Source organism: Phoca vitulina, unplaced genomic scaffold (genome assembly GCF_004348235.1).
Source record: "Phoca vitulina isolate PV1807 unplaced genomic scaffold, GSC_HSeal_1.0 scaffold25, whole genome shotgun sequence".
In the NCBI taxonomy this organism is placed as follows: Eukaryota; Metazoa; Chordata; class Mammalia; order Carnivora; family Phocidae; genus Phoca; species Phoca vitulina.
In genome coordinates this window covers 17,803,118-17,820,502 of record NW_022589728.1, presented here as the reverse complement: position 1 = coordinate 17,820,502, position 17,385 = coordinate 17,803,118, and the positions used below count along the sequence as shown (strand labels likewise).

Here is a 17,385-nt window from a genome sequence, read left to right as displayed (position 1 = left end):
ACTGAATGGCAAAATAAAAACACTCTTACCTTGCCAAAGCTGCCTTTTCCAATAACTTTCAGGAAATCAAAGTCTGTTGGTTTAGCACTGAAAAAATGAACAACGACAACAATTAGCCTCCTAGAAATTGGAAAGATGTTAACTTTTAAACATTTCTTAGCACCTCACTCTACTAAGAAAATGCTGGGCACAAAACATTTTAGCATGAAGACTCCAGCTTTCACAATGACAGTGTCTCATCTTGAATATAAAATAGGTAATGATGAATAGCAGTAAACATCTACTTGCTGATAAGACATTTTAAAATTTTATTTAAGCCTTGTTAAGTTCTGCTTAAGAGGGATTTCAGTAATAGTCTCTTTGGGAGAAAAGGACATATGTGTACCTGTATATTGTTTTGAAATCAATGTAGCTTCTATTTAAACCAATTTTATTAATCATAAACCTCACCAATGCTGTTAATGAGGGCACTGAACAACTATATAAATTAGTAATATATTCCAAGGACTACCTTATCCGGCAATTCTTCGGACATGTAATATAACTTATTGTACATTACAGATAAAAGACCTCTCTGCTTATTCTCATAGATGGTAATGCAGAAAACCCAGTAGAGAAACCAGAGGGAATACTAATTTTGTCCTTTTATTTCACCCTGCCGTGTGAAAACAACATTGACTGTAGATAGACAAAAGCACAGGGCAGCAGAAAGTGGAGCCTAAGCAGCCAGAAGAGCTTTTTCCTTCAACACAGTCTGAATCCTAAGTTGGACTAGGGAGAGGAGAATGACTCCATTTAGATTTCAAATTTCCTTAATTTTTTTTAAAGATTTTACTTATTTGAGAGAGAGAGAGAGTGAGCATGAGCAGGAAGGAGAAGCAAAGAGAGGGAGAAGCAGACTCCCCACTGAGAAGGGAGCAGGACACAGGCCTCGATTCCAGTAGCCTGAGATCATGACCTGAGCCAAAGGCAGACATTTAACCTACTAGATTTTAAATTTCCTTTAATTCATTACTGAGATAAATGGTCAATTCAAACATGAGAGTAACACCAGGTCTAGGTTAAATAATAACAGGTAAAGATTAGGGAGATAAATACTTAACTAAGTTCAGGTGTTTTTCTTCTTCAAGAATCTGCTCTTTGGACTAGTTATTTTGTTCTTGAATGATATGCTGAGATACTGAAATAATTTTTTTAAACAAACGTAATAGCGAACAATCATGCAAATTCCTCAAACATAGTAAATAGGCTAACTCAGGCAATACCCAGGCCCCACTGTTAACTGGTGGTGATACATCCTAACTGAAAGCGAGCTTCTGTTTCTGTGCTGCCTGATCAACTCAGTGTTGACAACAGAAAAGCATGCTCAAAACCAAACCTCCCCTTCCAGCTATCACCCCATTTCTTTGCTTTCCTTTGTGGTAAAACTCCTCAAGTAAGAGATCTAAATTCTTTGTCTATTCCTGCTATCCTCTCCTCTAGTTCTCTCTTGAACTCTTTTCTATCAGGGTTTGTACCCACCACACCCCTGAAATGGCTCGCAAAGGTCACCAATGACTTATCAAATCCAGTGGTCAATTCTCAACACTTACCTGCTTTACCAGCAACATTAACAGAGTTAATTATTACCTCCTTGACACACTTTCTTCATCTGATTGTTGTGACATCACATTCCCAGTTTTTCTACCTTACTGCAATGCTGAAGGACCCAAACCTTGGGCCATTTCTTATCTATCTTTACTCACTAAGTGGACCAAAAGAGTGAGGGAAACATAACGTCCTGGGATAAAAGATAGAATGAATCCAACGAACCTGAAGAATCATTACAAGTAAGGACAGCAATACTATACTCTTTCTCCAAACCATGGCAGATATTACTGATTTGTCAGGGCACTCCTCCAACTGAGCCAAGAAGTGGCCTGGAATCCTTCGTATTCAGTGGTCTAGGCATTCACTTTTTTTTTTTTTATTATGTTAGTCACCATACATTACATCATTAGTTTTTGATGTAGTGTTCCATGATTCATTGTTTGCATATAACACCCAGTGCTCCATTCAACACATGCCCTCTTTAATACCCATCACCAGGCTAACCCATCCACCCAACCCCCTCCCCTCTAGAACCCTCAGTTTGTTTCTCAGAGTCCACAGTCTCTCATGGTTTGTCTCCCCCTTCGATTTCCCCCCCTTCATTCACTTCTAATGAACTGCTAGAGTTGACATTCAAGATGAACTCTATATATGCCATTCCTGCTGTTCCTCAATATGTTTTCCCTGTGCTCAAATATGGGACTACGGGAGGGAGGAACTGGTTAAAGCAAGTTTAATAGCCTTTAATATGCTAATGTCCATCATGACTCTTCTGGAACAAGCTGGCTGACAACTAGGGTTGCACCAAAAACACCGAGCACCAGTGAGAATATCCATTAGGCCTGCATGGACACTTTTGTCAGAATACCTCCCTGGACTTAAGATCTCCTGAGAAATAAAGTCTATTGGTTTTACACACACACACCCTAGAAAAATAACAACAGCAAAACAGCAGAACCCAACTATAATTTGTGGATTTAAGAACTCCTCAGAACTCTATTAAAGTAATGCAAAGCTAGGGCAGTAAAACAGGCAAGCATATGATAGTATTATATTCACTGTAACTATGGTTATTGTATTTTATGGGGTTCTAGTTAAACTGGTCTAATTAAACTGGTATATATTTATACATTCACAAAAAAGGTCTTCCTAGAATTCAGTTAGAGGATGTTTGAAACAGACTTACTGAGGATTTCCAGATGGTCCCAGGTTGATGTTCTGTGAGGTAGAGTGTAGCTATTGGGATGGGGAAAAAAAGCGGTAACACTCTTATTGGAACTTCAGAGGTTATCAGTCAATGAATGTTTCTGAAATAAAATATACATAACTCTACCATAGATATTGCATGTATTGCCATGTTAAAGAAGCCTGAAGTCCTAATTCTTAATAAATGCAGTAACTTATTTGGAAACACACAATATAATCATTTTAACGATAAATTTCAAGAGCAGTTGTAAGGAGAAAAATAAGGCAGAAATAAAGCTCAAAGTTGTCAAATGAATGAAGTACACTGGGGAAAGCTCCTTGGACAAGGTGGGTGTAGAAACCCCAATTTATGAAGGATCATTTCTACATTTAAAAAGCTGGTTAAAATGGCTGTTTTTTCAAATTTTCAAATAATTGCTTATTAATTTTATGATGTGGAAATAATAAGATGATGATGACGAAGACTGCTAATGCTGGAATGAATTATAGGAGACAGACTTATTTCCAAGTCAAATACATGTAGACAAGAGTGCTTTTCTTTCTAATTCCACCACTGTAGTCAAATAAAAATTTTAGATAGCCTTTTCTCTTTATAATAATATAAATTTGATCCCTAATATTAATTTAGAAGCAAATCTTTACTTACCTACTATGCCATAAAGCAATTTAAGAAAAGATTCTAGCTCACTAATAATTAGCTAGAAATTTAACCCCAAATCCCATCAGATTAATCTAGTGATCTTGTTAACGTGAGCATTTTTTATAAAGCTAACTGTAGTGAATCCTGCTTCACATTAAATTCCCTTTGAAATTCTTTATGCATAGAGAATTAAAACAGTTATAGAGACCCCAAATATGCATACTTTTACTATAGCCCTATATAATTATCCTTGATATAAGTTATAGATATAAGCTTTAAAAAATTTTTCTCTTTAAATTAATCAGTACTGAAAAATTTTACCTAAGCAATTTCTTATTAGAGACATATATCATATAGATTTCCACTTAAATTCATTTGAAACTTATAGACAATCTCCAGAATGCAAACTACTTTTAAAAATAAAGGGCAAAAGTTCCTAAGCATAATAATACATTTCTTATGAAATAACAATATTGGCACCAGCTTCTTATAAAATGAAATTTCCTATCAATATCTTTACATGAAAAATCTTCATGTAATACATTTTCACCCCCAGAAGACAGAAATACAGAGAACCATACAATCTAGCACAAGACAAAAAAAAAATGTATAAAAAATCTGGTTCATGAAATAAGATTCATCCTGTTGTGCCATAATTTTAACATGGAAGAATCTTTTCTATTTATATATTATAGTGTTCCAGAGAATCTGATAACATAATACAAACTAAGTTACAATTCTGATACATTTATTTTTTTAATGAACGTGAAGAAAACTGATGGATCACTTTTTTAAAGATTTATTTATTTCAGAGACAGAGGGAGAAAGAGCTCACGGGTGAGCAGGGGGAGGGGCAGAGGGAGAGAATCTTCGAGCAGACTCCCCGCTGAGTGTGGAGCCCCATGCAGGGCAATCCCACAACCCAAGAGATCATGACCTGAGCCAACACCAAGAGCCAGTCGCTCAACTGACTGAGCTACCCAGGCCCCCCAAAACTGGATCACTTTTCCATTTAATTAACTTTCCTTATATAGATGAGGGGAAAGGATTCAATAAGCATGGATTAAACAATAGGACAACCTGTGCCCTGAATCACACCACTATGTAGGAAGATTTCATTACACAGCAGTGGTTTTCCTAATAGAGCACATTTCTGAAATAATAATGGAAATTATTGGAAAATATAATCAGATAACTTTTTACTCTACCCACTATTTTTAAAGATTATACTAAACCAAAAGTGAGATATAATTTATTAACAGTGAACACTAATCAAAAGCGTAAGTTTCTTGACTTCTTTTGGCCTCTATTTTTTTCTCACTAAAAAGCCCTGAAAGATATTTTCTGGCTACTAATCTAGTTATCCACTTAGAAGCCCTTAATAAATAGCTACAGCAGGGTGCCTGGGTGGCTCAGTCAGTTAAGCATCCCACTCGTGATTTTGGCTCAGGTCATGATCTCATGGGTCTTGAAATCGAGCTGCTGGTTGGGCTCTGTACTCAGCAGGGAGTCTGCTTGAGATTCTCTCCCTTTTCTGAAGAGATTCTTTTTATCCATATTTTAAAACTGCAAGAGATCCTAGTCCAAGTTTCAGATTTTATGGATGAAAAAAGAGAAAGGAAATAAAATTCAGATCTGAGGCCAGAAGTGACAGAGAACAGGGACCAGAACTCGGGAAGGTTCTTTCTTCAAAACCAGCTGTCTCCTATAGCAAGGCAAGATATTTTTCAAATGACCTAAACCTATATATTCTCAACATGACTGCCAAGCAAAACATGGAAAAATCAGGGTTCCATACATTTTATTCTTTAAAATATTTTTTGATAGTTTCATCTTTTTCAATTAAAAATATATACTCATAATTGGAAAATATGGAAAGTATCAGGAAGAAAATGCTTTTAAAAAATCTATAACCTTATTAACAGATGATTTTGCAAATATTATAGCAATTTCATACAGTCTTTATGTAACTTTAAACTTTAAAAAACTGACTGGAATCACTGTGAGAATATGAATATAAAATTTTATACCCTGATCTCAGGTAACAGTATGTCAAAACTTAAAATATTATCTTAAATATTTTCAAAATGTACAATATATGGGGACAAACACTATTTGATTGATGAATATTTAAATTTATTCTAATTTTTCACAGAAACTGTACTAAAATGAATTTTTTTTTTTTTAAGATTTTATTTATTTATTTGACAGAGAGAGACACAGCGAGAGAGGGAACACAAGCAGGGGGAGTGGGAGAGGGAGAAGCAGGCTTCCCGCGGAGCAGGGAGCCCGATGCGGGGCTCGATCCCAGGACCCTGGGATCATGACCCTGAGCCGAAGGCAGATGCTTAACGACTCAGCCACCCAGGCGCCCCGAATATCTTTTTTTCTGTGTAAAGAATTATTTCATTTGCATCAATTCCTAAATAATTAGAATATTTTCATGTTTGGTACACATTGCCAAATTGCTTTCCAAAAGAGTTGCAAAAAATTATAGCAATGCCAGGAAAGCCTGAGGGTGCCTACTGTGCTTTACCCTTATCAGTCCTGAAATATTTTATTTACTTTACATTTTTGTTAATTTGGCAGAGGAAAAAAATCTCTATTGTACAAATTTCACTTGCTACTGGCACTGAGGTTGAACATTCCCCCACATCTCTGTTTACAGTACTTCTTCATGCCCCTTTTCTCTTAATCTACTGGGGTCTTAAATATCCTTCTTTTCAAAAATCCATTTGTATGACATTTTTACATAAATATTTTTGCCTTATTTATTACAATTATGCCTTATTTATTACAAATGCTCTCCCAGTTTGTTTCTCTTTTGACAAGTTGCAAAGATATAAAGTTAAAATATCCTTTTATGTTGTCCTAGAATCAACCATGTCACAAATGGAAAAGATAAATCAGTTCTCTTAACTGAAAACCCTCTTGTGGCATCAGAAATGGAAAATTACTACTTTACAGTAGTCACAAAAAAGGAATATGTCTATTTTCCAAATGAAGATTTTAGCTGTGTGACAGTAATGTTCTGATTCATATTATCTTTTAAATCCAAAAACAGAACCATGACAAAATAAGACATTATAAAGACAAAAACACACCTGAACCCAATACCTCTGATTTTCATTCATATATTAAGCAAACATAGTTTTCATCATTTATTAATTATAAAGGTGTTACCATATTTATATACACTTTTTCATTATAATTTTAATTGCTAAATAATAATTCTCTGGGTTAAGTTTTATAATTTACCTTTCTCACATCACTTTCTAAAGTAAATGTTGAAAACATCTTTATAATAAGCCACGGCTTATCCTATTTATTTATTTGTTATCACAATTGATTAAAAAAATAAGAATATCCTATTCTTGATTTGGAAGACATACTGATTATGTGCATGTACCTACAGGAATAAAACTTAGTTCATGCCAACTGGCACATGTGTATGGTTGTTCTGCATATAAAAACTTGGCAATGTAGAAGAAGTATTCAATTAACATTTTGGTTGAAAGGCCTTTCCTACTGGTCAAAATTCAAAACAACAGTTTTAGTATGTTAATGATTATAAAGATATATAATGATAAAAATTTAAGAGGTAAAGTGAAGAGAGAATATAAAATTGTATATATTGTACAATTAAAATTAGGTAACTAAAAAATCCTTATATATTAAGAGAAGACTAGAAAGAAAACCACTAAAATATTAAAAATTACTGGTCTGGTTAGGGATAAGGAAGTAATACATCCAATTTTTTTTAAGATTTTATTTATTTATTTATTTGACAGAGAGAGAGAGTGAGCACAAGCAGGGGGAGTGGCAGGCAAAGGGATAGGGAGAAGTAGACTCCCTGCTGAGCAGGGAGCCCAACACAGGTCTCAATCCCAGGACCCTGGGATCATGACCTGAGCCAAAGGTAGACGCTTAACTGAGCCACCCAGGGGCCCCTAGTAGAAAGTTTCAAAACTTGCTACTAACTAAACTTTCTACTACTCTTCCTTACTAAATACTAGCATGTATTACTTTTTCATCATAAAAGTCCTCATTTTATAAATTTTTTAATAAGTAGTAACCAGTAAGAGGTGTACACATTTGTTTTTATGTATTCTAGAGAGTAGAAAATTTACAATGGATGAAATTACATCATTTTAAGTAAATGTTGCCGTAAAGTTGTCAGTAATTTCATCTTTGGGGAATGGTATTTTTTTCTGTTAAAAAATACAATCCCTCTTACTACCTTCTGAGTACTTCTTTCATCCTCATCTTCTGATGGATCTGACTGATGTTTTGGACTGTCCATTTGAAGGAATGCTCTGACATCTGGACTAAAAACAAAAATTAACTTTATTATGACTTTGAAAGCATTTCTATAGCTTTTCTCCCTTTTAAAATGAAAATAACCATAGTAGCATTTACAGTATGAAAGCCAATACAATCCATCAATATTATAAAAGGAACAGGCTGATTAATTTTTTAAAAATAGGGAATCCAACAGACAAATGGTCAAAGATATAAACAAGGCAGTTCATAAAGAAAAAACCCAAATGGTAAGGAAGATGTCTAGCTTAATTCATAATCAAAGAAATAAAAATTAAAACACTAATGAAATACCACTTTCTGTCCATTAACTGGCAAAAACTAGAAAGATAGATAATATCAGAAGCTGGTAGGGATATAGGGAAAGAGACACCCTCCTGCATTGCTAGTAAGAATGTGAAATGAGGCAACTTTTCTGAAAAGGAATTTGGCAATACTTGGTGAAACTGTGTCTGCATTTTTCCTGGGCCCAGAAATTCCAGTTCTAGGAATAAACCACAAAAAATAAATCATGTGCAGGTTTAGTGAAAGACACGTGACTAGGATACTCATTGTAACTTTCTAGTAGTGAATCAGAAGCAAAAGAGGCATCTACCACTAAATTAAAATTAGTAAGAAAGCTACGGTCACTGCCCACAGAGAATTCTACTCAAGAGTCAGAAACAAGGTAGTACAGTATCATTTTTGTATATATGTTAAATATTCAGACATGAAGCAATACCCGATAAACGAATTCCAAAGACATAACAAATATATGAAAGTGGGTATCAACAGGAGGGATGAAGAGATGGGTATGAAGATCAAGCATGAAGAGAAAAAAATAAGACTAAAATACAAGAGGGGCCTTAATGCACTAATGCAGTGACAGGATTGCATTAATGACATCCCTGAGGGATAATTTAAACTCTGTATCTGAGGTACCTCCTCCTCAAATTGTCCTTAATGATTAAATAAAATATACATTCATTGTAGAAATTCAGAAAGATGAAAAATAATTTTTAAAAACAGTAGGGCTGGTGAGAATGTATAGAGCCACTGTGGAAAACAGTTTGGCAGTTCTTCAGAAAGTTAAACACAGAATTTCCATATGACTAAGCAATTCCATTCCTAGGTATGTACCCAAGAAAAATAAAAACATATTCACACAAAAACTCACAAATGTTCATAGCAGCATTATTCACAATAGCCAAAAAGTAGAAACAACCCAAATGAATGGACAAACAAAATGTAACATATCCATACAAAGGAATATCATTCAGTCATAAAAAGGACTGAAGTACTGACACATTAATACTCCATGGATAAACCTCAAAAACATTAGGCAAAAAAAAAAAAAAAAAAAGACAAAAAAGGTCATATATTATATGACTCCATTTATATGAAATGTCCAGAACAGGCAAACCCACAGTGACAGAAAAGCAGATCAGTGGTTGCCAAGGGTTGGGGGAAGGAGAAATTCAAAAGTACAGTTGACCCTTGAACAACATGGGGGTTAGGGACACCAATGCCCCACGCAGTTGAAAATCCATGTGTAACTGTTTGATTCCCCCAAAATTTAACTACTAACAGCCTGCTGTTGACCCGAAGCCTTACCAATAACATAAACGGTTGATTAACACTTACTTTGTTATATGTATTACATACTGTACTCTTACAATAATGTAACCTAAGAAAATATTAAGAAAATTGTAATGAAGAGAAAATACATTTACAGTACTGTCCTGTACTTATCAAAAAATAATCCATGCATAAGCGGACCCACACAGTTCAAACCCATGTTGTTCAAGGGTCAACTGTAGTCTCTTTGGAGTGATGTTGTTAGATTAGCCTTGAGGCAATAGAACTGGATAGCTGTGATGGTTGTACAGCAATGTGATATATTAAATACCACAAAACTGTATACTTTAAAAACAGCTAAAAGTGTAAATTATATTTATGTGAATTTTATCTCAACAAAATTTTTTTTTTAAAGGTGAGGGTGAGGATCTTCAATCTTACCACACAGAGGCAACTATTACTAATCTTGGTGGTATTTTATTTCAAATTTTTTTCCTGCACTGTTAAGACCACCCTGTATGTAAAATATTTTTATCTTACTGGTTATTTTTTACCTAAAAACTACATCATAAACATTTCCCCATGTTGTTAAAAACTCCTTGTAAATAGTCACTTTTGATAGATGTATGATGCTGTATAAGAATGCACTAAATGTTATTCAATGATTCTTTCACTTTAAAATATTTAGATGGCCTCTAACTTTTTATTATACAACTTTCACTGCTACAAATAACGTTGCAATGATAATTTTTGTGCATAACATTAGAACTGCATTTAAGATTTTCAATACAGATTTTTAAAAATAAACTTATTTGGTCTGAATTATAAACCATTTTCAGGCTTTAAATACAGTTTGTTAAGCTGATTTCCAGAGAGGTTATGCTAATTTATTCTCTCCCAGCAGTATATGAACATCCTGAACCCTCTCTCCAGCTCTGATTAGCATTAAATATTAGTTTATATTACTATCTCTAATAATTTAAGTAAAAATAAGTAATTTAAAGAAAAGGCACTCCACTTTATTAGTAATTAGTGAAAGACAAATGCAACAGTAAGATACCACAACCCACTCACCAGAATGGCTCAAACTGAAGAGACTAACAATACTAAGTGTTGGTGAGGTGAGCAGTGTGATCTCAGACATGGACAGTGGAAGTATTACCTGGTACAATCACTCTGGAGAGCATTTTTAATATTATCCCTTAAGGTTAAATATATAATACCCTACAACCCAGAAGTTCTGTTCCAAATACATCAGAAATGTTTGCACATTGCAGGAAAAGATATGTTAATAGCAACATTATTTGTAACAAAATAAAAATAACTCAAATGTGTATCAGCAGTAAAATGGATAAACTGGAGTATATTCATACAATGGGATATTATACAGCAGTGGAAATCAACAAATTATAGCTATGTCCAACAATATAAATGACTCTCACATGGTTGAAAACAAGCCAGATAGAGAACATATTGTATGATTCCATGTATTATAAAGTACAACAATGGCACCTTAATCTATCCTGCTAAAAATCAGGAGAATCATTACCTTTGGGAAGGAGGGAAGGAACAGAGATTGAGAGGAGGCATGTGAGGGGTTTCAGGTGTGCTGGTAATGTTCTATTTCTTGGCTTGGGAGGTGGCAACTCAGATGTGTTCACTTTCTCATAGTTCACTAAGCGTATAATCATGAGTTGTGCTCCTTTCTGTATGTGTTATACTGCAATAAAGCTAAAATAAGGTATTTTTACTCCCATCTGCATTTCTTAAATAGATAAGGAAATATTCAGTTTCTCTGGTAATTAATAAGCCACTTGTATCTCCTCTTTTATAAATCACAAATGTGCTTTGTCCATTTCTTCTGGTGTCTTAAGTGTGTCCTATCTATACAAGCTCTTTCTATAGTAAGTATATTTTATCTATTGTCCTTTACTATGGGAAGCTTTTTCTACATTTTTGGTTTTTAATTTCACTTGTGATATCTGGGGTTCAAAAGTTTTTAAGTCAAATTTGTTACTGTTTTACTTTACAATACATCATGCACTGCCGATATGCTCAGAAAACCCTTTTTTTAAATCTAGAAATCAGAGAAATAAATATTAACCTCTTATTCCAGTTTTTAAATAATTCTAACAATAAATTTTAGTAAAGTTGTTTTAAAAGAAGCAAGTAAAGGTAATTTTATTTTTTTAAGATTTTATTTTTAAGTAATCTCTACACCTAACATGGGGCTCAAACTCACAACCGCAAGATCAAGAGTCACATGCTCCTCTGATTAAGCCAGCCAGGCACCCCATTAAGTAAAGGTATTTTTAAAGTGCATTTCCCTAACACAGGAGTAACAGGTATACAGTAGGTGTTCAAGATACACTTGATGATTGGCTTCTCTTCTTGCTCTCTTAAATCTGTACAATTTTATAGTTTGATGTATAAATTAAAAGTGTGAAAATTAACAAAGCTCTGTTAACACCAAGATGAGATCCAGAAAATACGAAATGTCATTTTTTATTAAAAAGAAAATGTCAGTGAAAAATTAAGTTTGAAAAAACTCTTGGCTATTTGTTTTTGGAATTCTATAAATGTCCTCTACCTTGAATGGAATGGTGGCAGTTATAGGGTGTATATGTACATAAAAATCCATTAGGTTGTATACTTAAGAATTGTGTATTTTATGGTATAATGTTAAAATGAAAATAATCAAATTGCTTTTAGTTGACTTTTAATACCAAATATAACATCTTTAAAATGTTATACTTCCAGATCCAGAATGAATATTTAGAATTTAATATATAGTGGTAGAGGTCCTGAGTAACACTTCAAAATGCCAGGAGAAATAATCACCAGCAACATTTGTTCTATATTTATTCCATGTGAGGCTCTGTCAAAGAAGACAAATTTGACCTCTTGGTTTAGGAACTATATTTCAAACAAGCCACTAATATGACAATCTGAGTAATCTCAAGGGCAGATAGCAAAAATTAATGGTTAGGGGGTGGATCTAAGCTGAATACCTAGAATTTGTCTTAGGAAAAAGGCATAATTTTTTTAAATTAACATATAATGTATTATTTGTTTCAGGGGTACAGGTCTGTGATTCATCAGTCTTATACAATTCACAGTGCTCACCATAGCACATACCCTCCCCTATGTCCATCACCCAGCCATCCCATCCTGCCCACCCCCCTCCACTCCAGCAACCCTCAGCTTGTTTCCTGAGATTAAGAGTCTCTTATGGTTTGTCTCCCTCTCTGGTTTCCTCTTGTTTCATTTTTCCCTCCCTTCCCCTATGATCCTCTGTCTTGTTTCTCAAATTCCTCATATCAGTGAGATCACATACTTCTCTTTCTCTGATGGACTTATTTCGCTTAGCATAATACCCTCTAGTTCCATCCCACTCATTGCAAATGGCAAGATTTCATTTTTGATGGCTGCATAATATTCCATTATATATATATATATATATATATATATATATATATATATATATATGCCTACACACACACACCACATCTTCTTTATCCATTCATTTGTCAATGGACATCTTGGCTCTTTCCATAGTTTGGCTATTGTGGACATTGCTGCTATAAACATTGGGGTGCACGTGCCCCTTCGGATCCCTACATTTGTATCTTTGGGGTAAATACCCAGTAGTGCAATTGCTGGGTCATAGGGTAGCTATATTTTCAACTTTTTGAGGAACCTCCATATTGCTTTCCAGAGTGGCTGCATAATGTTTAAAAAATAATTATTCAGAGAGCCAAATCACAAAAGGTTCTTTGCTGAGGAAAGGACCGACATACAAACACCAAATTCAAGGATCCTCCCTGATTTTGTGTTTGTTCGTTACCTGCTGAAGGCCCAGAATGGAAAGGCACCTGCTCCTCAATGCACTGGCTAAGCCCAGAGCTACCAGAGGTGCTGCACTTCTTCCCGACCCTTGGCCTTGTGAGCAAAAGGGAAAATCCAAAGCAATGGGCAGAAGACCTTGGTCAGAGGAGGTCCAGTTCTAGTATTTTACTGAGTTAGTAAGTTATATTAAGTTAAAAAAAAGGAGGTCAGAGGACTTGCTCAGAATGGTAGACACCCTCAGTAATTACACTGTGAAGAACTACACAAATGGTAGTCACCGGTTTTAGAACAACTGCTAAAAATACAGTCCTTCAGTGTTGTGATTCTGAAAAGACTATTAAGTGTGTCACGTTTGCATCACCATCCATAAGGCAACCTTCACGTCTACACAGCTATGGAAAACTCCCGAGATATTTTACTTTATCCTCTTTATTTCTTCTAAGAACATAATACTTTATGTAAATAAAACAAAGTAACATATATGTAAATTAAAATTCATAATAATTATAATGAATATCCATGAACTAATTACCAGACTCAAAAATGAAAACACATCTCAAACCATGGATCTACCTGTATTTCCGATAGGACCCACCCTTCTGGCTTATTAGCATGAGACACACACACGGCCGGGAAAGCACCTTCCTGTTAAGTGGCTGTCTGCAATGCTATGTGGAGAAGGCCTGGACTCCTTGTCTGGGTCGACAGAATACTGTTCACAGGTGGAACAAGGATGTTGGCGTGTGTACGTGACCCTTGCCAAGTCCTTCAGCCTCATCTCCTTTCTGAAAACCTACTCCGTAGTCTAGTCACCGTGAAATGTAAACACTTAAAGTGTCTTCAACATGTCAGGCTTTTTGTAGATTCTGTTACATGTACTGCCCCTTTTGCCTGGATGCTCTCCCTACCTTTTCTCGAACAACTGCACATCCTTTAAATCCCAGGAAGCCTTGCTTGCCCTCCTCCCAAGGAAAGCTGGCCACGTTTTTTTCCATTATCTTCTAGCACCAATATCATAAAACTTTCCTACCTTTAATTGCTTGTTTATACGTCTGTTTCTCCCACTAGACAGGGAGCCTGTGCCTCTGGAAGGCCCTCTTTACATTACCAATGCATAGAGCAGGTACTTAATAAGTGCTTTTAAAAAAATTTTATTTAAATTCCAGTGAGTTAACATATAGTGTAATATTAGTTTCAGCTGCACAATATAGTGATTTAACAAATGCTTTTTGAATATAATTAGAAAAACGTCTTAACTGTGTACTATGCAACGTTCTTTCAAGTTTAATCTAAAAAACTAATACAAGTACAAAAGGAAGAAAGAAAATAACTAGGGTCTTGAGTTGATGGAGGGAAAAGGAGATTAAGGATACCAGGGGAAAACTGCTTGAGGATTTTACAAACATATACAGCACAATATTCTGTAGAATGTATAAAATCTAGATCAGTAGCTTATTCAATATTCTTAGATTTGGTTTCAGCACCTCTTCAAAACAATGAAAATTACTTACTGGTTGTAAAGTTCTGGATACCTAACTAAGTTCTGAATGAATTCATTCAGTCCTGCTCTTCTTTGTTTAATAAAATCTGTTAAGAGAGACAAACTATTAGGATTATTTATGTCAGACTATGTAATTATCATCAATATAGTTATATAAGAATGGACAACCAATTTGATCAATAAGCTATTTCTTTTTTTTTCTTAAAGATTTTATTTATTTATTTGACAGACAGAGAGAGACCACAAGCCGGGGGAGTGGCAGAGGGAGAGGGAGAAGCAGGCTCCCCGCTGAGCAGAGAGCCCCATGCAGTGTTCGATCCCAGGACCCCGGGATCATGACCTAAGCCGAAGGCAGACGCTTAACCGACTAAGCCACCCAGGCTCCGCTCAATAAGCTATTTCTCAATTCATGTTTCTTGATATACAATAATAAATACTTAGAAATATATATATATATCTTTAAATCTATAAATACAATGATTATAAAATTAAAATCAAGCAGAAAACATATCTCCCAAAAGAAAACTCTCCAAAGAAATGCCCTTTTAGGTTCTAAATACACTCACCACAATTTGTCTGACTCCTCAAGTACTACCAGATAATGAATAAAAATTAACACTATGACACTGGTGATGGAAAATCATACTAATTTAAAAAAGTAACAAGAATTACTGGAAATCCTTGCAACTGGTTAATTATCACCAAAACTTGGCTGCTAAAAAACTCCCCCTGCTAAACATCCCTTGAAACACACAATGGAACAATTTTCTAAAGAACAACTGTCTAGCAGCTTCAAAGTGTTTTGACTTGATAATTAAGGATTATGCATCAGCAGGTTAGCAATAAAGGTAAAGCACAAAAGTTTCTTGGAATTAAAAAACTTTATTCAAGCATCTTATCTCTGCTACTTACTAGTTAACTGACCTTGAACCTTTCTAAGATTTAAATCCATACTTGTAAAATGAGGATAACTAACATTTATACCTCATAATGCTGTTATAGGATTAAGTGAGACAATGCATATAAATTTACAATAAAATGCCTGGTAGAGAGAAAGAGCACAATCTTTATTACTATTTTTGTTATTGTTGTTGTTATTTGTTGTTGTGGGATTACAAATCCATCACCCTAAACCTGAATTCTTTTTATTTATTTTTAAAAATTTTTTTATTGTTATGTTAATCACAATACATTACATCATTAGTTTTTGATGTAGTGTTCCATGATTCATTGTTTGTGCACAACACCCAGTGCTCCATGCATAACGTGCCCTCTTTAATACCCATCACCAGGCTAACCCATCCTCCCACCTCCCTCCCCTCTAGAACCCTCAGTTTGTTTTTCAGAGTCCATCGACAGATGAATGGATAAAGAAGATGTGGTATATATATACAATGGAATATTATGCAGCCATCAAAAGGAATGAGATCTTGCCATTTGCAACGACGTGGATGGAACTGGAGGGTGTTATGCTGAGCGAAATAAGTCAATCAGAGAAAGACATGTTTCATATGATCTCACTGATATGAGGAATTCTTAATCTCAGGAAACAAACTGAGGGTTGCTGGAGTGGTGGGGGGTGGGAGGGATGGGGTGGCTGGGTGCTAGACATTGGGGAGGGTATGCGCTATGGTGAGCGCTGTGAACTGTGCAAGACTGTTGAATCACAGATCTGTACCTCTGAAACAAAGAATGCAATATATGTTAAGAAAAAAAAAAAAGAAGATAGCAGGAGGGGAAGAATGAAGGGGGGGAAATCGGAGGGGGAGACGAACCCGAATTCTTAAGAAATATACTCTAAAAATGGAAAAAAACAGGACATTTGAAAAAGTGTCTCACTGGCTGCATGTCTCAATAAAAATCTATAAACAATATTCAACTCAAGAATGAGTTTTGATTTAGTAAAATGGTTTCTACTCAATAAAGATTTTAACGTACAATGTTTGTCACTAAAATTATGGGTTGTTTCTAGTCACTCAGGTTTATTTCCATTTCTTAAATGTAAGGTATGGCTATAAAAGAACAAATATAAATTAGATCTGGTCTGTTAGATCCAGATGCACTTAGTACTTTTTTCCTGTTCAACTGTGAATTTCTTGAAGAAGTTCAGGAAGGTATCATATAGAACTCTTCCAAGGGCATTCTTCCTATTCACCACACAGTAAAGGAAAGGTGAGGTTTACAATAGAAACTACACTTGAAACAGTTATTTTTCAGGAACTGAACTTAGTAAGTAAACATAGGAGAGAAAACTAAAATGAATGACTACATTTGAGATATTTAGAGAAAAGCTAATATTATAGGGATGCAGCTCTAACGTGTTCTGTGGATACTTACTCTAAAGGTACATTTTACATTGGGAGATCAATTGTGAGATTAAGTTTCTTTCTTTAGTGAGCTACAGCCCATGCTGCGTAAGCGCTACTTCCATTTCATTGCTGACTCTGAACAGTTTTTGAAAGCCCTATGGAAAGCCCAACATAAGAACAGAAAGAAGTCAGTAATGAAAAAAGAAGCCCTATAGTAGTCAAAGTTTAGAGGAAATTCCAAGCTTAATTTTTAGATCAACATTAAGCCGGCAAATATCTTTAAAAATTCCAGGTAAGAGGGGCGCCTGGGTGGCTCAGTTGTTAAGCGTCTGCCTTCTCCTCAGGTCATGATCCCAGCGTCCTGGGATTGAGCCCCACATAGGGCTCCCTGCTCTGTGGAGAGCCTGCTTTTC

At 35.1% G+C, this 17,385-nt stretch overlaps 1 protein-coding gene across 3 annotated transcripts in view; it reads right to left on the bottom strand.

Annotated features, from left to right (window-relative positions):
- SGK3 (serum/glucocorticoid regulated kinase family member 3) overlaps nt 1–17,385 on the bottom strand; it is a 139,816-nt gene that overhangs the window by 34,121 nt on the left and 88,310 nt on the right. For all 3 annotated transcript variants that reach the window (XM_032421543.1, XM_032421542.1, XM_032421544.1), the window contains 4 exons: nt 14,674–14,749; nt 7,677–7,764; nt 2,777–2,826; nt 30–87 (listed from right to left, as the gene is read on the bottom strand). In XM_032421543.1, coding sequence (XP_032277434.1) covers nt 30–87; nt 2,777–2,826; nt 7,677–7,764; nt 14,674–14,749 — 272 coding nt within the window. The remainder of the gene's footprint in view (nt 1–29; nt 88–2,776; nt 2,827–7,676; nt 7,765–14,673; nt 14,750–17,385) is intronic.